The sequence below is a fragment of the Falco naumanni genome, chromosome 4 (assembly GCF_017639655.2).
Source record: "Falco naumanni isolate bFalNau1 chromosome 4, bFalNau1.pat, whole genome shotgun sequence".
NCBI classification, from domain to species: Eukaryota; Metazoa; Chordata; class Aves; order Falconiformes; family Falconidae; genus Falco; species Falco naumanni.
This window is the reverse complement of record NC_054057.1, coordinates 109,536,262-109,558,148: the sequence shown is the minus strand read 5'-3', so window position 1 is coordinate 109,558,148 and position 21,887 is coordinate 109,536,262. Positions and strand designations below refer to the sequence as shown.

Genomic DNA, 21,887 nt, shown 5'->3' with positions numbered 1-21,887 from the left:
ATCTACTCCAGAACAATCAAAGCTCTAAATTACAGTCAAGCTTTGTCTTAATTGATATAAATGGTCAAACAAAAAAAGCCTTAAAAAAGTGGAAAGCATAGCTGCCAAATTAAAATCTAAAAAAAAAACCCCAACACTAAAACCAAAACTCAAGTACTGGTAGCAAGCAGGCAACTATCATTACAAACACGTTCTCTTCCCGTTAGCAGCGCAGATTGCTTTCTAGTGAAGCAGCAAACAAGTACGTTTATGAGTGATAATAATTTGTGTTCTCTGACTTGCAAGCATCTCTTCAGAGTTGTTTTGCTGCTGCTCCTTGAGTGTTTTCTGGTTTGGGGTTTAGCGAAGGTTGGTGTACTGCTACCACCACGCTATCTGTATTGTTGTAGAAGACAGCACCATTTACCCAAGTTCCTTCCCTGAAACCCCTGGCCAGCAGCAGTGGAAAAATAGGCCCCTTTCATCTTGGGTCTGCTGAACAGGTCCGTGGCTCAGCAGTACTGGGTCAGACTAGTGTTCTTTGCCCAGGGAAAAGATAGTCTGTGAGGGATAAAGGCCTTTTTGCTTGGTGCTGAGCCACTAACTGAGTCCCCAGAGCTGAATAAATTGGCAGGCAGCCTACCAAGTCTTTATCATGCTTCAGGAGTGGTGTTCACCAAACCAGAGCAGGGTGAGGGCAGGGGAGATGTGACACCGACAAAAAAACTGGAGCTGCCAAATGGGCTTGCCAAAAAGGTGCTTAGAGTTACAGCTCTGTTGTGAACAGCCCTTTGCCAGCTGTGATGCTGCTAGGCTGCACGGTTTGTCTTTTTTTCTTTTTTTTTTCTTTTTTTTTTCTTCCAGGGGAACAGTGCTTGGAAGAGGAATGCCAGTCTTGCTATAGATTTGCTAAACTATATGCCGGAGATAGCCAAACTAGATTTAGGGGGGAAAATACCCAACTGGTTTTTATGGCCTGATCCAGTCTGGGAGTTCGGGTAGTACCAATGGTTGATCCCTTCTGTCACTATATGAATCTGTAACGTAGAAGCCAGAAAACAAAGACAAAAACGTCAGGGACAGAGTAATAATGACAGAAGGGAGGGGGAAAAAAAAAAAATCAAGACAGGATAGTAATTGTATTCATGTTCATAGGAGTAGCTACCAGCCCTGAGCAAGACCAATGTAACGATGTAAACAGAGAAGTTTTTAAGGCATCGCTGATCTCTGCTGACCAACACAGAAATGGGATACGTGTACAAAAATGCAATATGGAGCTGTGCAATGCAGACTGTGGCTGCTGCTTAAACCTGCTGCACAAATATTTGCTGTGTAGCTCTGAGTGCTAAGCATTTTTAAGCTGAATGCTCTTTTTGGCTGCATCTAAGCTGACAAGCTGCAGAGTAATTACTTGCTAGCAGTGACCTACAGCAAAATGCCCACGTTCTCCTTGCTTACAGGCTGCCAAAATGCTGGTGCTGCTGGGGCTGGGAAGCTTCTGTAGCCAAAGCCAGCAAATGGATCTTGTAGTGTGTCCTGGAGGATGGAACAACACGTAGGCTCTGCATTAACTCCTACGTTGAGCGTGCAGCTGCACTTAAATACGTGTGTGTTGTTGAGCTTATAGCTCGTACCATCAGTATAACGCCTCAGCCTTGAACGTGCCAAGGTTATGAAATTCATTTCATACATGCCTACATGTTGCTTGTTCTGCTGTATGCCTCAGAGTTCTGCGCTGTGCGTGATCCCAGCTTGAGCTTTGAGGGGATAACCTCCCTAGTTATCTGCATCAATTTTGGTTCGCTTTTGTGTTTTGGCAATGCATTTGGCTCCACTGCCTCTTAACGCCAGCTGTGCTGGCAGTGCTGCTGGACGAGCTTCAATGGATGGGTGCGGCTGGATGGGTACCCATGGATGGGTGCTGATGGACGGGCTCCGATGGATGGGTGCTGCTGTTCGGGTGCCGGGTTGCCTTGTGCCGGGGTGAGGCCGCAGCCGGGCCAGCTGCCCCCGGCCCGAGGGAGGCGCCGAGCCGTGCCGCGGGGAGCAGGGGGCTTCGCCGGACCCGTGCGAGCGGCCGGGCGGGATGCAGGGCAGCGCTGCGCACCGCGCCCGCCCCGGCCTGGCCCACGCCTGGCGCCTCACACGGCGGCGTCCGTGCGGTGCGACCCCCGCAACGCTGCGGCCGGGGTTTGGGGTCCCGCAGCGTGACGCGGCGGCCGGAGCCGCGGGCTGTGGCGGGGGACGCGCCGGCTGCCGCCCCCCCGGCCCTGCCTGGCGCTTGGCGCCGCCCGACGGGGCGCGGCGGGCGGGGCGGGGCTTGGGGGCAGGGGGCGGGGCGGGGGGCGGGCCGCGGCGGGAGAAGCCGCCCGGCTCCGCTGCTGCCCGTCAGCCGGTGCCGTCATGCGGCGGGCGCTGCCGCCGCTCCGCGCTCTGCTCAGGGCCGGCGCCCCCCGGCTCCCGACACCCGGCGGGCTCTGTGGCGCGCCGGCGGCCGACGGGGGCGGCCGCACGGTAAGCGTGGGGCCGGGGCTGCGCGGGCGGCGCCGGGAGGGGTGCGGAGCGGAGCCGCCGGGAAACCGGAACGGCCCCGGCCGGTGGGCGCAGAACCCGGCCCCGGCGGGGCGGCAGGGCGCGGCCGGGCCGCCCGCCCTGTTCGAGGGGCGCCCGCGGGGTCCGGGCTGGCCCTGCCCGCGCCGCGTTACGGGCCAGCAGCCCGGGGCCGCACGCCCCCACCCCCCGCTGGAGTTGCTGCCGCCGCTGCCGGGCGCCTCAGGCGCGGGGGGTGCCCCGTTGCGGTCAGAACGGAGACCAGGACCCGGCCGTGCACCCTTCGCTCCCCCTGCGCGCAGCGCCGCTCTTCGCTCCGCCTTTCTCCGTGCACCCGGCAAACGGCGCTTCCTCGTCCCCTCGCGCTCACGCCCCGTCCCCGTGTGGCACCGGCTGCCGGCGGCGGGGGGCGGGAGCGGGCACGTGAGGCTGAGCAAGACCCGCCCGCTTCACCCCGGGGACCGCGCGGCGACTTCGCAGCGCGGCCGTTACGAGCGGGGTGCGCAGCGGCGCGCGCTCGGGCTCGCGGGTGCCCGTGTGTCGCCCGTCGCTGAATCCCGGGCCGGGGCGGTGGCAGCCCGCACAGCCAGCGCTGCGGCGGTGGCCGCGGTGGCCCCGGCAGGGGCCGGGCGCGGCCCAGGAGCGCAGCAGCGCAATCCGGATGAGAACAAAGTGCTGCCTGAAAGGGCCAAGCGCCTCCGCCCTGCCGGGGCGCCCGGGCTGTCCCGCCGCGGTCGGCTGGAGCCGTGTCTGCACCCCCCTTCCCCATCGCGCTCGGCCTCTGCTTAACCTCTTGCTCCTTTTTTGTCCCGGTGAAGAGGGGATCATAAATCCCAAGAGTCCTGGGTTCCATTTTAAGCTTGGGAGAGGAGTGGCGTTCAGACTGTAGATCATTTCTGGTCCATTTTTTCCAACCTGATTCATTAACGGTTCCATTGTTCAACAGTCCGCTCTGCCTCCGCCCCGCAGGCTTATCACCCGGCCCCCCTTGCCTGCCCCCAGCTAGCGCTGCTCTCCTTTTCCGAGCTTACAAGTCAAGCTCTTCACCTCTTCAAAGGCAGACAAGGAGATAAACTTCAGTACCTCAAACAACATCTTTGTTTAAGGAGGTGCTGACTTTACCTGCGGGTGTTAGCCTGCCATAGTAAAACTGAGGATCACCTGAGAGGGTGTATAAGGAACACAACAGCTATCTAGTCATCACCGAACCCGCTACGAAACAGAAAAACAGCAAGTGACAGCAGGGACACTTTTAGTATCTGAACATCCTGTAAGGGAGGAGCCAAGTACAATATTTGCATTCAAGAGTTACCTGCTGCCGAAAAATTTACCTTTGTTTTGTTAGTAGTTTATTTTGCTAGTATTCTGTGCATTGAAATTACCTGTGAAACAGAGCGGGGTTGAATCAATCAAAAGCGTGACCCCCTGGCACAGCAGCCTGTATTTTGTACCTCTTTTTATCAGTCCAACGCCATTTGTCCCTGCCTTCTGAAACATTCTGGAGCTACTCATAAAGCAAGGTAGAACCGGTGAGCCTGTATGTGTAAGAAAAGGGGTTTGCAGTGCTCCCTTTTTCGCGGTAGGTATTTTAGCATATGAATGTGTCTGTAAGGCACATTAAAATGTGCAAAGTTAAAGCTCCGTGGAGCTCGAGGGGACAAAGTTAAAGCTTCTCGGTGGAGGCGTCAGTTTTTATCGGGCTTTAGCTGTTGTAAGCCTCATCAAACATGCGGAAGCATAGGCATCACTAATGTACTCTTTCTTTCCAATTCTTTCCTGCAGCTCAACATACCGCCATCCTTTGGTTTCCTTTTTGACATTGATGGTGTACTGGTACGAGGAAAGACTCCAATTCCTGCTGCAAAAACAGCCTTTCAAAAGCTAGTGAATCCTCAGGGACAATTCTTGGTGCCTGTAGTATTTGTCACCAATGCCGGGAATTGCCTTCGCCAGAAAAAAGCTGATCAGTTGTCTCATCTCCTGGGAGTTCCAGTGAGTAGATTAAATCCTATTTATTTAGTTATTTACTTATGGTGAATGTGTCATGTACCATCTTCTGTTAGATGCTGCTCAGTTAATCGCTTTTATTTTTCCCTTAAGCCCCCTGAAATGATTTGCTGGAGCAAAAGTAAAAAATGGTGTCCAAAGCTAACTGTATTTCCATTGCTAAAGGTACTGCTTTTTCCAATGGTAAAGCTAATCGTAATGGTATTTCTTTGCACCATTATTATTGTGCGAATAAATCTTGCCTTCTCCTGAATAAAAATCCATGTGTGTCAATAACATGAAATGCTGCTCTAGCAAGCTGACTGTCTTTGGTGACAATGTGCAAGACAGGAGCTTCCTGCCCATTTTTGATACAAGTAGTAAAACATTATTGCCCCCTGATTTGTGGGTGCTGCCACCAGTAGGACTTCCCCACGGCTGGGGACTGTTTGAGCATTACTAAGAGAAAGCTGTAAAGTCTGTTCTGTAGTGCCTTTTTTTTCAGTAGGGATCAGCAGACGTGGACGTATCTGTATAAATAAAATGCAGTGTGTCATGGGTAAAATGACATCTCTATTATTTTAGGGGTTTTTAGATCTGCAAAGGTGATAAGTAGTGGTTCATCAACAGCATCCTTCCAGGATAATAGTTCTACTGGGTTTATACCTGTCGAAGGAATGAGTGATTACATGTAAACTAAAAGAAGATGGTTTTCTGATACAATTAAATTGACACTGCAGCCTTGCAAAGGAACGCCAGTTGGAACTAAGGCAGTTCTGATTCTTCTTCCCTGGTTGTTTTCGGAATGAATTAGGTTATTCTGTAAAACCAGGGCAGAAAACCTTGTGTTCATATTGAATGGTGTAATTCAGGAAACTGAAAAGGGTGTGTACGACAATTTGTCAGTAATGCATTTTTTTCCCCTGGCATATTATCATTATGATGTCTGTAAAACTTAGGAGAAAATCATGTGGTAGGGTTTTAGGTAGACACGTATGATTGTTTTGTAATTCACAGAATTTCACATCTGTTGATTAAATCTACATAGGAATAACTTAACTGAAAAACAGCAGACTCCTTTTGTTTTTAAATCCCAAACAGATTTCACAAGATCAAGTGATGATGTCACACAGTCCTCTGCGGATGTTCAAACGTTTTCATGAAAAATGTGTTCTTGTATCTGGACAAGGACCACTGCTTGATATTGCTCAAGAGTATCTTTTAAAAAAAAAAACAAACCACCACAGCACAACTTCCTGTTTAAGTATTTTCCTTAATCAAGTTCAGGGAGATTCTGTGCATCGAGTGAAGACCAAATATTTCATCGCTACAAATCCAGTAATGAGCAAGGCTAGTTGTTACGATGATGTCAAATTAATGTTTTTAAAATGGTTGATATGTCAATACATGCTTTACTTTGTTCTATCTTTTTTTAATGAGGAAGCAAAAAAGAGAAAATTAATTTTTTGACTTATATGTAAATGACACTTTAGCGCAAAGGGTTTGTGCTCCTTGAGGATGAGAGCATGGCATTCTATCTGTTATTTATCATGGGTGGCTTTTAGCTCAGTGACTCAAGATCAGCTTGTAAGCATGTGGCCAGGTCAGGTCGCATTGCTTTTGTAACCAACATCTAGAGTAGGACGACACTTGAAAATATTTTTCTCCCGCTGTACTGCCAAAAAGAACTTGAATTATGTTGATATAATGGTGGTATCAAAGCTTCAAACTGTAATTTGATGACCTTAACTTTTGCATAATCTTTGCTCGTGCTTCCAGTAACTCCCTTCTGCACTTCTTCCTTTATTGGGGTTTTAAGTGAAGTTGGTGTAAATCATAAATTGCTAAAAATGTATATGCAACCTGTAAGGATAAACTTTATTTCAAATACAAAGATGAGAAAAAGTTACTGAAGGAGCGTTCCAGTTAATTGTCAAAATTTGTTAGGCATAGCTAACAGAAAAATATATTGCAAGACTGAATAAAAATACAAAAAACATATTTCTGCTGGAGATAGCATTTTCATATGGGATAATCTTATCTTAAAATAACTTTACAAATGGCCTGTGATGTTCATTCCAATACAGAATTAGGTGGCTTAGTTTGTATAACTGATAAATTTCATAGCTCTTATTTTCATTTACATTGTGAGAAGTTGTCTTAGCATTGTGAGTAGCATCACAACTGCTTTTTACATAAATGAGTGGTTTTAGTTTGATTGTCTCTTGTTAATGAAGTTTAAATTAATGGGATATATCAGCATTTAAAAGCACTACTATGCAAATCAGTAGGTTATTCTTCCCTTTTTGTCCTTTGCTTTTTTGATATGTTTCAGTATTTATCTTAACTACTTGCAGAGCATAATTAAACCTGGTTGGTCAGCCCACCATTTTGCAAGAGATTGAGCTTTATGGTGTTTGTTTATGTAGCTATACCTTTGCAGCTATAATGGCCTAAGGAAAGCAGAGTTAGTCGAGGAAAATACTGTCTCCACAAGCTCCTATTTCTGTCCTATAATAATTACAAAAGGTGTTGCCTTGCTGCCAGATAAACTTATTTTTGTGCTTATGTAAAGACGATTTTAGAGTATTGCTGGTGTAGAGTGGCTTCTTGCTTTTTGTTTTTGAGAAAAGATGTATGTGTATTTTCTGTTTTAAGATTTCAGGCACACAGGTCTCCCGTTTATAAATAGTGGGATGATCATCTTTTCATCGCACAGAAGAAAAAGTCAGTCTTCGATCTGTTGCTTTCATTCCTAAATAATTTACTTTACCAGATCAGTGGCCTATGTTAAATGTGTCAGCATGAAATTTTTTAAAAAATCTTTTAATAGAAGCAGTTCTGTATCCTTAACTGGTATTTTCCCAGCCTTGGTTTCTGTCAGCCTATTACCATTGAAACACTGAGGGAGAAACATCCTTTGCTAGATGTAGTTGACCATGACAGAAGACCCAACGTTCTGGTGAGTATGTATTTTTGTTTTAAAACTTTTTTTGCGCATTAGAAGACATGCTGTAATAGGGGTCAGTATTTCAACTACCAAACTAATGCTGCTGCTCTTACATTCTACTTTGACTTTGCTTTTCTGCTTCTTTATTTTTTTTTTATTACAGTATTTTCAGGAAAAAATGTATAGACGCTTTTCTACCAGTGGAATTCTTTAACATAATCTTTGGTTTTGTACCTTAGTGTTGTGGGAAAACAATTTAGTACGGATCCCTAATTCAAAATCTGTCTTGGAAAGCTTATTAGCTTCCTCAGATGTGCACAAGATCAAATAAGCTTTTTCTTTCGCTGTAGGATTGACTTGGTATTGTTTTTAGGCTGTGAGGTTGCTTCAATTTTAAATTAATGCTTTGCAGATAACTTTGCAGGTAATTTTTCTCCAAAAGACTGCTTTTCTTGTTTATACAGTTATTTAAATATATTTAAATATTAACAGTATGGTTTCAACTGAATTGTGCAAATTTTTTTAAAAAAGTGAAGACATACACTGTAAATCGGTGTGCGTATTGTACATATTCAGGGTCAGTATATAGAGTGGATTTTTCCCATGTGAAGTCAAAAAATTCTTTGGGTTTCGTAGAAACCTTAAGTTACGTCACCTTTTGCCGTGTTTCTCAACCATGCGGATGTGGAAGTTCAAGAAACTGAATGTATTTGTCACTGTAGGGAGTAAATCATGAAGTGCAAACAAACTCCTGTTGTTTAGCGAATATATTATGTGTTATGCAACACATTTAAATTTTTTAGCAGTGTTAAAGAAATAAGTTTCAAAAACTGCTTCTCGGATATCTTGTTAATACTAGAAGCCTCTTATTCCTGTGGAAAAGTAAACATCCGTACTTCCATACAGAAGTAAATTGAGCAACTGAAGCTTTATAGCCTGCCAGAGGAAGTTAGTTCAGTAGGTGTAGGAGGCTGGCGGATGTTGAATGCGCTGACTTGTCTTGTTTGCCACGAGATTTCACTGCAGAATTGAAATACAAGTTTCTAAGTAAACTGACGTCAGGTATATATTTTATTTTTAGTCAATAATCAAACATGCCATCCAGTAGCTTTCCTGTCGGTGTTGCAGAAGGCAACTGTCTGAGCTGTAGTTGAATTTATTGTGTTGCAAGTAGTAGTAGATGTTTGATCTTGTAGAAAACTTTCACTTTTTTCTTATTGCAGTACCCTTCTGCTGTGGAGCTTCCCAAGATTGAGGGTCAGTTATCTTTATTTAACTTGCAACTATCCATTAACAGATGAAATATCTTTATAGCTAGAATTTATTTGTAGATGGCTGGGCATTTCTGAAAGTTGGCTGACACAATTCTAAGATTTCTTTGTTAATGGCATCTGTCATCGATTTGAAATGTATCGTGTGTGATAAAGCTAGGGTTTTTTTAATGTGTGCACTATTCCTCCATGTGTTTTTGAAGGGTTTTTTTGGAGAAGGTAGGTGAGGTCTGCTTTCTTTTTCATCTTCCTTTAACAGGCTATTGTTGCCTTCCTTTCAAAAATGAGGAAGGAATTGCTATGTGTTCAGAAATAATTGGTCTGGTTCTTACAGTAGTCAGGATGGTCATTTCAGAGTTATAGTTATGAAAAGCATCTTGTTTCAGTACAATGTATTCACTCTCATCTCATCTGGAGTACAGGAAAGTAGAAACTGAACTTCAGGATTACAAAAACCACGTCAGATTATTGCTGGAGACCAAAAAGATGTTGAAAAACACATTCAAATTTTGTTTTAAAATGAACAAAATAACATCTCTGATGGATTATTTAAGTAATGTGTGTAAACATAGAATTCAAAAAGGTGTGGAAGACTTAAAGATACAATATTTAAAGTTAATATTCTGTGCTGCTATGGAGAAACATAGCCAGTAAAAAAAAAATACTCTTAAACCTGTAGATTTTGCAGTTTGTTCGTGGACATTGTAATATATCAACACCCTAAGTTAAACATAATGTGACTATCTGATCAGTTCATAGTTAAATCAAATTAACTTCTTTAGAGCAAGATTTAATGTCAGATTTGGTGCACTGTTAACCAATTCTGTAACTCCATTTTGTAATTCTTGTTCTCATAGCTGTTGTTTTGTTTGGGGAGCCGGTCAGATGGGAAACCAACCTTCAGCTGATAATAGATGTTTTGCTGACAAGTGGCTATCCTGGAAATCCGTATCGCCACGAAAATTACCCTCACATTCCTGTACTTGCTTGTAACATGGATCTGATGTGGGTAGCTGAAGCACAGTCTCCAAGGTAAGAGCAATTACAACGTGCACGTTTATTATGATGACATTTTGGGGTTTTATTATTTGGGGTTTCCTCATTTCTTCAGTACAATTCAGAGTCAATACTTTTACACCAAATGCTCGCTATAGCTTCACAGTAGGGCTCAGCTTTGAAGACAGCGTCTCTAAAGCAGTGCACTTCCAGCAAACGCTGCTTTACTGCTATCTACATTATTGCATTCAGGAAATCGGTTACTCAAGATAAAAACTGCTGTTAAGCTCTAAAACTTTTTGTTTCCCCACTCTTCTGGGAGTGGGCAATGATAGGTTTTTGCCTGAGGGCCGCAGAGTCTCAGTTCAAAGGACAAAACGTTAAAAATTATCAAGGCCATTGTTTCATTTCATTAGGTCTTTGGTATTTTTTTTTTCCACCCTACAGTTTCTGGTAGGATAAACTGACCCTGCTAGTTGAAAGCAGGGAGTGTTTTTGAGCTGAGGATAATATAGTGAGCTCTTTAAGGAACACAAGAACAAAACAAAGCAGAGTACACCGAACAAGGTGTGGTAGTGGTTTTGTTTGATTTTGATTTTCAATAGAAGGTAGTTCTTTTAGTTTTGTTTCCCCTCCCTTTCCCTGCGTCTAAAATTTGAATATACAGTGAAATAGAAATTGTTTTTGTGACTTGACTGTTGCCTTGATCAAAGATCTTGTCAAAGACCTTGTCAGACATCCTTACTTGGACGCAAAGGCCATGTCTAATTACCACATTGGTAAGAGATGTATGTGTGATAGTTTCAGGCTAGACTAAAGCAACCAACGTATCTGCAGCAAATAAAATACATAGTTTAAGTTGTGTCCTTTGGGAAGGACGCCATATAATGTTTGTTTTTTCCTTTGAGTTTGACAGTATGACAAGGTTGCATCTGTCAGTGCCGTTAACCTTTATGATTGGAATCTAATGCCATGACTAAGTTGTTTTAAGCTGCTGCTGATAATTACTGGAATTAATTTTATGTTTATTTACTGGTATTTCACAGTACAAAGCAACAAATCTGAAAGTGCTACAGCTGCTTTCTTCTCTGTTGCTTTTATCCTTAAAAGACTATTTTGATCTCGAGGCCACTAGAGACTTAATTTCTTTATTAGTGCACCTCATATATCTCTACTGGCTTCTGATGCTCATTATATTGCTCTTTGGGGTTTTTTTATGCTATAGGTACCTGGTTTGAGCAGATAAACTAACCTATGCGCATTGGAAGTTACCTAACAGCCCTTCTTAATAGTGTGTGAAATTTATTTTATGTAAATTGTTGAGTAGCAATATTTATTCTTCTTAGGGTGTTTTGGTAATTCAGTGTTCTGAAGTGATGTATTAGTTCATCCCTAATCCCACGCCCTGACTTCAGTAGTGAAATAAAACTATTCTTTTTTTCATCATGAGATTACATATTCTAAACTACTGATTTACTGGCTTGGTTGATGACCCATCATTACTGTTTGCACCTTGATCAGAGTAACTGAGTTATCAAAAGCATGCTGTAAAATTTGTTTGTTCTTTGATCTCCTTTGCATCTTTTTTTTTTTTTTATTATTATTATTGGAGAAACCCATGAAGTTTTTTTGTTTCTGTATTACAAGTGAGTTTTGCATTTGAGGAGAGATCAGTTTTCCTTCTGTCTGATTCTAATTTTCATTTTCCATTTCTCCTCTTTGTTGGTTTATCTGATTCTGTTAGGTCACTGCAGAGAGTAGATAACAGCCTAGGCATTATGTCAAGAAGCATCACTTTTGTAACTAGGGCATCTTAAATGCAAGTAACACTTAACACAAACCATTGATACGTTATAAAAATGGGTAAGTCTGTTGTGCTGTCCCAGTAACATGTTTTTATTGTGGTGTTTATCATTTGCCTAATCAGCACTTAATTTTCAGTGAAACAGCTGTGGAATTGTTGGGTGCAAACTGAGGGGAAATTTGATAGTTGCAGGATTTATTCCCAAAAGATCATGAAATAAAAAAGCCTTGGGTTTCTTGTTTAGTCTGTACTTAATCTAATTTGATTTGGTTTTACACCTTCATAGGTTTGGGCATGGAACATTCATGGTTTGTTTGGAAAACATTTACAAGAAGATCACTGGCAAAGATCTAAAATATGAGGCCTTAATGGGTAAACCTAGTAAACTGACCTACCAGTACGCAGAATACCTCATCAGGACTCAGGCAGCAGAACGGCAGTGGAAGCAACCTATTCAGACTCTTTATGCTGTCGGGTAAGATATCATAAGGCTAACGAGTACAGCAGGAAAGGACTTGCAACATAAATACCAGCAAAGAAAAATATACAACTCTTACTAGTTTGTTTCTCATACTGTTGGGACCACCCAACATTCTTGGTGCTATGGTGTAATTTTTATAATGGTTTTGAGCCCCACTGTTTCTAATCTTGAAAATTAATACTTTGCTCTTTCTATGTATAATTTCTGTGGAAGCACAAAAACCAGTTTATATGCAACTAAGATGTATCCTGTTTTTTAAAAATTATTATTATTTCTGTAATAGGCTGTGTAAATCTAACAAAAAGTATTTGAATGGATGTTTGTTGGTGTTATGCCAGTAAACCTAATAAAACAAGCTTTGAGTAAATGACAGTTATTAGAGAAAGTAGAGCCAGAATTTATTTGTGAGGTCATTAAGCTGGGTCATATGCTACTGTGTGTGCTGTCACATCATGGAATCCTTTTCATAGGAAGAGATAAAGCTGTATTGTATTAAAGACTGTTCCAGAGTCTCCAAGATGTTTGGAAATAATAATAAGCTTATTCACGGACTGCTAACACCTATCCTTGATTTTCCCTCCCCCTGCTCTAGTTTGCAATTTCAACATGAAGAGTTACTCACTTTTATCACGCTTAATGAAAGTGGTGTAATAAAATAGCTATAGGATTGGGTTTCTTCCTATCTGCATACTTCCACATAAAGTTATGTAAATGATAAATTGTTAAATCACAACTGTAAAAATGTCTTTCATACATAGAAATTTGACAACTAAAATTGCACTGCTGACTAAAATTTCTTCTTACATTTCCAGAGATAATCTCATGACGGATGTATATGGTGCTAACCTTTACAATCGCTATCTCGAAGAGAACTCCAGAAAAGGTTCAAAATCACGGGTTCAGGCCAAAGTTGCTGGTGGCAGAGGCTCTGCCACGCTCTCTCAGGATGATGAAATAGACAGCAGTTGGGAGAATGAATTAGCATCTGCAACTGCTGCCCACTGTAGGTCTGTTCTTGTTTGTACTGGGGTTTACAACCCTCACACTGAGGTGCCCTTAGATACCAGGGAGAGCATATCTGAAACAGTGTTCCATGGCCACAGAGATTTTAGATTTGATCCTGGTCTAGTAGAACCAGATCATATTGTACCAGATGTTGATGCTGCTGTAGACCTGGTCTTCCAGCTGGAGAACTTTGCACCTAATTGACATGATGTGATTTCTTAAGGACTACTCAGTGCTGTGCTTTTTATCCCAGAAAACAAACTGTGCTTTAAAATCATGCCACAAACTGCTGCTTTCTGAAATGTTAAACTTTTAAATTAATACAATCTTATATTAAGTATACATAGGTATATTAATATACTTAATATAAGTGTATTAAATATCAATAATTCTTTTTAAAGTACTTTGAAATATGTAATTCTTTGCTTCAGTTGCCCTTTTATTGTCCTTCTATTCATTATGTTAGGTATTTTAATATCAATTTTTCATAGTAGCTTAATGCATGTTACTGGTACTTTAATTCCCACACCACACTACCTTCTTTTTTTTGCTGGAACAAAAGTTGGAACATTTAGTTCTAGGTGTCTTCAGAATATTGGATTATGGTGCTAGGGTCACTCACACCATTACAAATTGGCTGGTTTAGAGCACGACATGTATTACTGCAGGTAACGAGTGCTCTTTCAAATTAGAGTGAAGTTCATCTGTTCTGCTACTTTGTACTTGCTCCCATATAACCCTGCAGCCTTTCATCTGTTTTCCCGTGTGTCCAAAGCTGCTGTTGCTCCTCGCTACTCTGACACGTAAAGCCTTAATAGAAATGCCCACGTAAGATGGAGAATGCTGACGTGTTAACACCATTTAGGAACTCCAGCTAAGCTGAGCACAGTCATGTAAGAAAAGTGGCTAACATTGGATGTCCTGTGTGGCATAATACCTGGCCTTTTTGTCTTTGCCTTTTTATCTGCACTTTTTTGAGGAATTTAGAATCTTAGAAAGCTTTAGCAATTATGTTTCGGGCGTTTCTGTCACTTGGACTTTTCCACTGAACAAGTGACTGCTGTTTGGGCAAAAAGTGCCTAGTAATTTACTTGAAGTTTCATACCACTGTGGTAATTAACCGGCCTTTAGTGTAATATATTCCGTCTTGTGTCAATGTTATATGTTGTTTGGTTCATGGTTTTTATAGCTGCTCATTTAAAAAAAACAAAATAATTTATTTTACGTTATTTTTGTAAAATACTTTTAAACATTTTCATCCAAAAGATGTCTTTGAAAATATTTTTGTGTTGTTACAAGACAGTATGGTGTACAAGTATGGTATACTTGTGACTTGACTTTGGAAAACATAAGCCAATTAAGTGTGTTTTAAAAGCAAAGTCAAATTACACACAAATACCACTTATCATCACCTTGGGGGCTAGTCAGGTTTTTATGGTGGTTTGTTTGTTTGCTTTTTCCCCCAACTTTTCCAATTAGAAATAGCAGAAACGAAATTCTGTGGGTTTTCCTTTCCCAAGTTCCTGCAGAACTAGCAGAGCACTAGCTTAAAAGCATTAATAGACAGATGGTGGCCAGGAAGTAATTTCACTTTACGCCTACTTCTTCACTGCTTATTATCCTGATACCAAAACCTGAAAACATCACGAAGAGGATATTGCTGCTATGCAGTCAGCTTTTTGTTGTGTTTTCTCCATTTGCAAACCACTGTAATCCCCCTCTCTGTTATCAGGACTGTTGAGTCATTCACTCTTGAGTGTTTCATCAGTGGTTTTCAACGTATCTTGCTGGATCCAGTTTAAGGACACTGCTCTGAACAGTGTGTTTCCTGTTTCTTCACTGGGAAGGTATCACAGCAGCACATTCTTGCCTTTTTTTATTGGTTACAGTAAACAGATATATACTTTAGCACTTTTCTGTAATATGCCAACTATTTGCAAAGTATGCCAAATCTTTCTAAGTAAAGATTGTAGTTTTGTAAAATGTCAGGATGACTTGAAGTTGCAATGTTTTAGTACGGAAGCATGCTGCAGAGCTCTTTAACTACTACTGAAAGCAGTTTCAGGCTGTCAGTGAAGCAAGGAATAAAAATGTGGAAGTTGATGTCAAGAACAGAAAATGTTCTCTTTGTTTCTTATTTTCTCCCCAGAATATGCATGAATACTTAAAAAGGTTCATGAAGGAACTGTGTATATGTGGGTTTTAAATTCCATCCCTTATGGAAACATTAGGCTACAATGCATATGCAGAAAAAAAAAAATATGTTTGGCTGCTAATCAGGCTGCTACTGTTTTTTAACTGAAAGGAAGGCAGGTTTTTAGTCTATATCCCTCTTGGACCATTTGGGCTACGTCTGTGTGGCAGGGGTGTGAATGTTGCCTGATGAGTCTGAGCAATCTTTAATGTGATTCTTCATATGAACTGAGTCCCAGTAGTGGAGTAGTGTGCCACTAGATACTGAGCTGTGTCAGCATGAAACAAAAAATTGGCAGTTGTTGCCACAAATGGTGGCCAAAGGTGATTAATAAAGGGTGTTACTACGAAACACAAAAGAAAAATGTTAGTGTAGTAGACACTTGTGGTATGCCAGTGAGCTAGGCAAAGATTTTGGTGACATACCATGAAAAGTAAATTTTTAAGGAAGGATTTGAAGGAGTATAGTGAGTTACCGTTAAGGATTTTTTTACCTGGACCTCTTGCCAAATGTGAAGGACCTCACAGCATCCACTTGCTTGATGTTCACACAGCTTCATTGCAGTGCTGAGCTAGGTACATTGCAATTAAATTGTGTACTCCCTAATGAGTACTGCAACCCCACAGTATAGGTCTAGCTCTAGAGCCTGGAAGCAAGCTGCTTCCTTGGTGGCATGTTCCAATGTTTATGTGCACCGAGCCCTTATACTGCAGTTAGAATTTTGAAATATTACTGGTATTACTAATATAGCACACTTCTCAATATAGCAAAAAAAAAAAAAAAAAGCATGTGTGTTCCTCCCTCAGTGCATCCCGCTCCAGTTTACATTTCTGCTTCAATTTCTGTTGAAAATATTTCTGCTAAAGTACTGGTATGTGACCAGGCAAACCTGCCATTCCATCTGCTTTACGGAATAGTGAATTCTGCAGAAGACTTGTAATCTTGATCTTTTTACTCATGTGACCCTTCAAAAAGTAGACGTTGTTAATTATGTTATTATTTAATGTTTTACAAATGAAGATGCTACACTGACAGAATTCCAACTCTTTGAATTTTGTGCCTCCTGTTCACTCAGGAAGTGGTACAAGGTGAGAATTTTTTTGAAAAGTGGTGTCATAAAACATTGCATCGAGTTACCACTGTCACTTCTAACACTTCCTTTGGTATTTTAAAGTGAAATTTAGTGATTCTTTGTTAGTAACAAGCTAAGATGTGGAAATCCTTAGAAGAAATCTCAATCTCTGGTATTGGAAAGATTTTTTTTTTTCAGAGTTCTTAAGGAAAACTGCATTTAGTAAAACATTCTTTCCAATTATTCAGCGAGATGAATGAATATTATATTAGGTAAGAAAAAGACCAAGATCCGGTCTTAACTTTTGCTCTCCTTTCCTCTTACCTGGATTTTCACTCACCTTCTTTAATATGTTTTCAGCTTTGGCATTTACCTCTTTGAAATAGGTGGTGTTTCCCACATGGTATGTTCAGTGTATTTCAGTCATAGCATACGTAAACTCTTGGATGTTACAATACTACTCTGACATTTAGAATGTACTGTTGAAACACCTAAGTGACCAGGATGTGCAGAAATGAATCACTGAAATCAGTTTTAAAAAAGACTTCTGAGAATCTTGCTGAAGTTCCTCGTAAGCAGAACTTGCTCTTTGTTTGTATATTAGTATCTTTGTTCTTGATACCTTTTGTTCTATTAAAAAACCACCTCAAAAACAACCTTTTGAAAACACATCCTGTACTTATTTTTGCTAATAGAAAATTGACACTATTTTAAACTCCAGTCAAGATTGTCTTCGTATCACATGTTTTCCTGTAGAAGCATTTCTCAGTTAGAGGAATGTGAGACTAATATTTGAAGAAAAACTAATTTTCAGGTATCTCCTCTTCAGTATTAAAAAACTTGCATTTAAAATTAAATTTATCATGTCAAAACTTGAATATTCTTAAATGTAATGAAAGGAATAATTATTCTGTAGTACATCCTACATGTATAAAATCAGTCTGCTACGCTTACTGATATTACTTGTTACGGAGTGTTTTAAAGTTACAGATTTTTTTAGTAAAAGATCATGTTCCAGGCAGCTTGTCTTAAAGATGTAATTCACAATAATCTGTTGCAGTGTTTTGCAGTAGTTTACTACTTTCCATAAACTGCTCAATAATTTTTTTGTGGGATAACCCTCTCTATGTTGCTGTGTCTGATGTTTTCAGCAACCCAGATGTGATGACATGCTGCAATACAGTGTAATCAAATCATCTGTAGAAAAATTAAAACTATTTCAGTAGTGGTAGGAGATGAAGCGTAGCCTTTGTGATGCAGTAGGATTGGAAGACAATCAGTAAGAAACTGAAAAAGATCCTCTAACATGAATGTTTTTACTAAGCTTGAGAGATGTTCCCAAGCCGCTATATGATACAGACCTCTGCTGGGGTGCGTTGGGCTTCGTCCCGCGGGAGTCCGGCCAGCATGCTTGGTGGCTGCTCTGCAGAGCAAGTGGAGGTGATCAGGAGCTTCCCATGAAAAGACACCTTGATCCAACTAAACCAGGACCATGTACTTTGGCAGAGGTGAGATATTTAAGTCCAGGATCTATTAAATTCTGAGAGAATACAGAAGAACTTTTGTGGGGCTTGGGCTGGGCTTTGGGGATGCAATGATGCCTGCTTTCACACACGGCCCGTGTTTGCTTCCCCACCACTGTCTGTAGTTTTTGAGGGGATTATTTGTCATTTCGGTGAAATTAACCTGTTCTTTGGGCAGAAGACAGCGAAACAAAGCAGAAGACAGCTCGAATCGATCTCCAAATTAGTGTCTGGTTTTCTGAGAAGGCATCTGTGGCTTGCCTCCCAAAAAGCTGCAAAAGTGTAGTTGTCCAGCCCACCTCCCATGAACATGAATTACCCGTGAAAGGTAATTTACCTTTGGTTTTCAGATAAATAAACTGTTCTTCAATGCCAGGCAGGTACGCAGCTCAGCAGAGCAAAGCCCAGGTGGGACCTTGTCTCTCCCTGCGAGGCGCCCGCAGCCCTGCGGCTGGGTGGCCCGGGGCGCTGCGGGCAGGAGGCCGGCGCTGCCTCGCCTGCCACGGGGAGCGTGGGCCCCGCAGGAGCCGGCTGTGCGAGGGCAGCCAGGGCTTAGGGGGCTCCTCCGGCTGTGCGAGGGCAGCCAGGGGTTAGGGGGCTCCTCCGGCTGTGCGAGGGCAGCCAGGGCTTAGGGGGCTCCTCCGGCTGTGCGAGGGCAGCCAGGGCTTAGGGGGCTCCTCCGGCTGTGCGAGGGCAGCCAGGGCTTAGGGGGCTCCTCCGGCTGTGCGAGGGCACCCAGGGCTTAGGGGGCTCCTCCGGCTGTGCGAGGGCACCCAGGGGTTAGGGGGCTCCCCGATGGAGGTGAGGGTTTTGTCGTGGGGTTCTCGGGGTGGGGCTGAGGCTGGGGGCACTCTCCACCATCTTGGCGTTACCTCAGCCCGGCTGCACACTGCAGTGGTGGCTGCAGCGCAGGCAGCAAGCGAAGTGCAGAACTGCGACCCTCTCCTCTTCTGTATCCCCCTTTTTTTTTCTTCTTTTTTATACCTTTTTCTTTTTACATGGGATAGAAGTAGTAAAATGCAAAACCATTGCCCCTACACAGTTCTCCAAGGCTCCAAGTTCTCCAACTCTATCAACTCCAGCTTGGTAAGTGGTAATACGGGCTTGGCAGACCCTCAAAAAGCCAAAATGTTTAAAAAATAGCAGGTGCGAGTGTTCATTCATGGTTTTTGGTCACTCTCATTTGCACCCTTTCCTGGTTACAAACAAGTGCAAAGCACTGGGTGTTTTTCCCTCAGCAGCTGGGAGGCTGTGGCCCAGCAGTCCAAGAGGGACCCCAGGGTGGATGGAAAGATGCGGTTGTGCCCTGGTTTTGCTGTAGATACTTTCAAATGAACACAAGTATGCGATTTCAGTAAGAGCTGTGTTTTATGTTGAGGGTTTGTATGCTTTATAAAACTGGCAATTGTTTGGGCTTTCTTCAGCCAGCAAATTAGCCACTGTGGCATGGGAGTGACACGTGAAGGTTGCTTCTAATAAAATATGGGAAGGATGGACAGTGGAAGGGCCCTGGAGATTTGGGTTTTGTTCCGTCAGTGTGGATGGGCTCAGAGGGAAGGGTGTCGTACCGTGGCTGTGCTTTCTCGGCTCTGGATTTTCAGTACATCAGTGTTAGCTCTTTGTCAGCCTTTTCTTGTTCAAAAAGTGTTTCTAGGTGATGGATGGAAAGGAGGAATACTGACAAAATGATTCACAGAAACATTGTGCTAAACTTTGACTTTTCCAATGGAAGTTGGTTTTGTTCCTGACAGCTAGGATTGAATCTCGATTGAGTCAATTAATGGTTCAGACTGCAGCTCCGAGCACAGTATCTGCACGTAGTAGCACCAAGGCATCCACCTTTGTAATGACTGAATACAGTTTTGTATGAAGCGCAAATACATTTGAAATTAATGTATAGGTATATATTGCTTTAAATGACACTAATTGCACAGGCAGCTGAAGGTATGTAAACTAGCCCAGGCCTCTGGCTGACTTAGCTTTCCATGTACCCTGCCTCCTGTGTCCTGGTTAAAAGCAGGAATGCTGTGCTGCTACAGCAAGTGCAGTGTAGCTACTTTGTCCCCCCACCTAGTCTCACCAGGGATTAAAGGAAGATAGAAACGGTGACCTGAATAACACTACACACAGAAAGTAGTTGCTGAAAGAGGTAGAAATTTCTTTCCTTCGGTGTCATAGGCAAGAAGCCAGGATTACAGGAGTTTCTTTAACACTCAGTGGTGTGCTCGTATGTTCTGTAACTTGAAGAGAAGTAGGTACTGACAGTCTTTATGGTGTATGGTATCACTGCATACCTTTCACAGTCTGTATTAAAATGTTTTGTCAATACACGGATGCATACTTGGGTGGTGGAACACATCCTGTTTTCAGCGTTGACTGAAAGAGCCAGCACCTTGAAAGTTTCAGAAAAGGGTGTTTCTGTGGTCACTACTGTGAATAAAATAAAGCAGTACATACTCAAAATAGCACAGATGGGCTTACTTTGTGTAAGGTAAAGGTGGGTTTACTTTGTCTCATTAAGATGACCTGAGACTCAGCTGGTCTTAATTAAAAGTTCTCCTCCTTGCACTTTGTTGGCCTTGTATGCCAGGATCAGAATCCAAGATCATGCTAAACACATCTTACAGTTTTAACATCCAGCAAGGTTTAGTGCAGATTTATCTACTGACCTCTTGCAGAAGCAGTACCTGTTGTGTAAGTAAGAGTATTTCTCAGAGTAAGAAACAGATTTTCAATAGGACTTGGGACTTGTGTTTTGTGGTATGGGAGTGTATCTGTGAATACGCTTTCTGCTAGTTTAACAGCTCAGTGCCTGACCATAGATGGAAAGAAAAAACATTCAGTGAACTTAGACTATAAACAAAAGTGTATTGTTTTGCAGGTGCAAACTACATAAAGAAGGCCAGTTCACCTCATTAACAAGAAGATACAATTGGTTGTGATGTGTGTAGATCTCCTCTGTATTCAAACTATTCCACATTCCTTGAGGATTCAAGGAAGAGTTCCTAGAAATGCAATTAAGTCCCTTTAAAGTGTTTGTGATAGGCACTTAAAATAAGCCAACTAAACAGTTGTCACAGTTGTTTCCCACAATAAATTGAAGTTACTGAAAGACACCTGTTAATGACACATACTTTAATTTGCCACACACACTTACAAATGATCAGGCAGCAGAGATCAGGGCAGGCTTTTGGGTTTTTTTCAGTGCGTGTTTTTTTCCCCTCCACATAACCTTTCATGACTGGTTCAGCCTGTTCGCATTTTCAAGGGTGCACCAGGGTATCCTGGGGAGGTTCTAGCCACCCATCGGTGGCCACCCATCTTGCTCCCTTATCAGTCAGGGTTGTGTAGTCTGCCTGTCATACAGTGCTTTGGAAGATGACCTGGGAAGCAGCTATGAAACTAGTTAAGTTCTATTGACACAGGTGTGTGTCCTTTCTGCTCTGGAAATATTGCGAGAGCTTAGAGCAGCAGGAGAGGCAGGTTCCAAGGTTCATACAAGGTGACATATGACTAGCTCATCATTGGTGTAGGCTGTGAAAGCACAGGCTTGCTTGTGAAGACCGTGCGTTTTACAGGGTTTAGAGAGAACTGTTCTACATATTATATTCTAGAAATATAATCTAATAATGGTATTACTTACGGAAATGAAACCCAGCTTTGTATAAACTGTTACACTTTGTCTCATATCACACCCTTGGAATTCACAACTTGCTTTTCCCTTTGTATTTTTTGCATAAGTTGGTTTTTTCCCCACACAGATTTAGAAACTATACTACAGATGTGCAGAACACGTGAAGTATACAAAAAAAAAGTCAATACTTACCAACAGATGGTATACGTTGAGCATGACACTTGTGTTATCTCTCACACCGATTCTCTGCAGCACTGTGCACACCAGTGACATGCGTAGTTACATCCAGAATGTTTCAGTGGTAAAGAATGTGTCACTCTAAGAGAATTAACTAATGAGTTCAGCTATACCCAGCAGTGTAAGGAACCGTCTTTAGAGCACAGCCATTTCATTGAAAACTATTGATTGCTGTTTTGGAACCCAAGGCTACTACTGAAGTTGT

The 21,887-nt window shown here is 42.2% G+C and overlaps 1 protein-coding gene across 1 annotated transcript; it reads left to right on the top strand.

Moving 5' to 3' along the window:
- Positions 1 to 2,372: 2,372 nt before the first annotated feature.
- Positions 2,373 to 16,940, top strand: LOC121087148 (haloacid dehalogenase-like hydrolase domain-containing 5). Its single transcript, XM_040591836.1, has 8 exons — positions 2,373 to 2,493; positions 4,312 to 4,521; positions 5,617 to 5,729; positions 7,384 to 7,477; positions 8,689 to 8,722; positions 9,594 to 9,768; positions 11,823 to 12,011; positions 12,830 to 16,940. Exons 1-8 carry the CDS (start codon positions 2,383 to 2,385, stop codon positions 13,224 to 13,226), a joined length of 1,323 nt encoding a protein of 440 aa, XP_040447770.1. The 5' UTR covers positions 2,373 to 2,382; the 3' UTR covers positions 13,227 to 16,940.
- The last annotated feature ends 4,947 nt before the right edge of the window (positions 16,941 to 21,887 follow it).

Bases quoted from the DNA above. Each gene is read 5' to 3' on its own strand.
- LOC121087148 (XM_040591836.1), top strand. From the start codon at position 2,383: ATGCGGCGGGCGCTGCCGCCGCTCCGCGCTCTGCTCAGGGCCGGCGCC. The intron at 4,522-5,616 runs GTGAGTAGATTA...AATCCCAAACAG, and splicing joins CTCATCTCCTGGGAGTTCCA to ATTTCACAAGATCAAGTGAT. The intron at 5,730-7,383 runs GTATCTTTTAAA...GTATTTTCCCAG, and splicing joins CTGCTTGATATTGCTCAAGA to CCTTGGTTTCTGTCAGCCTA.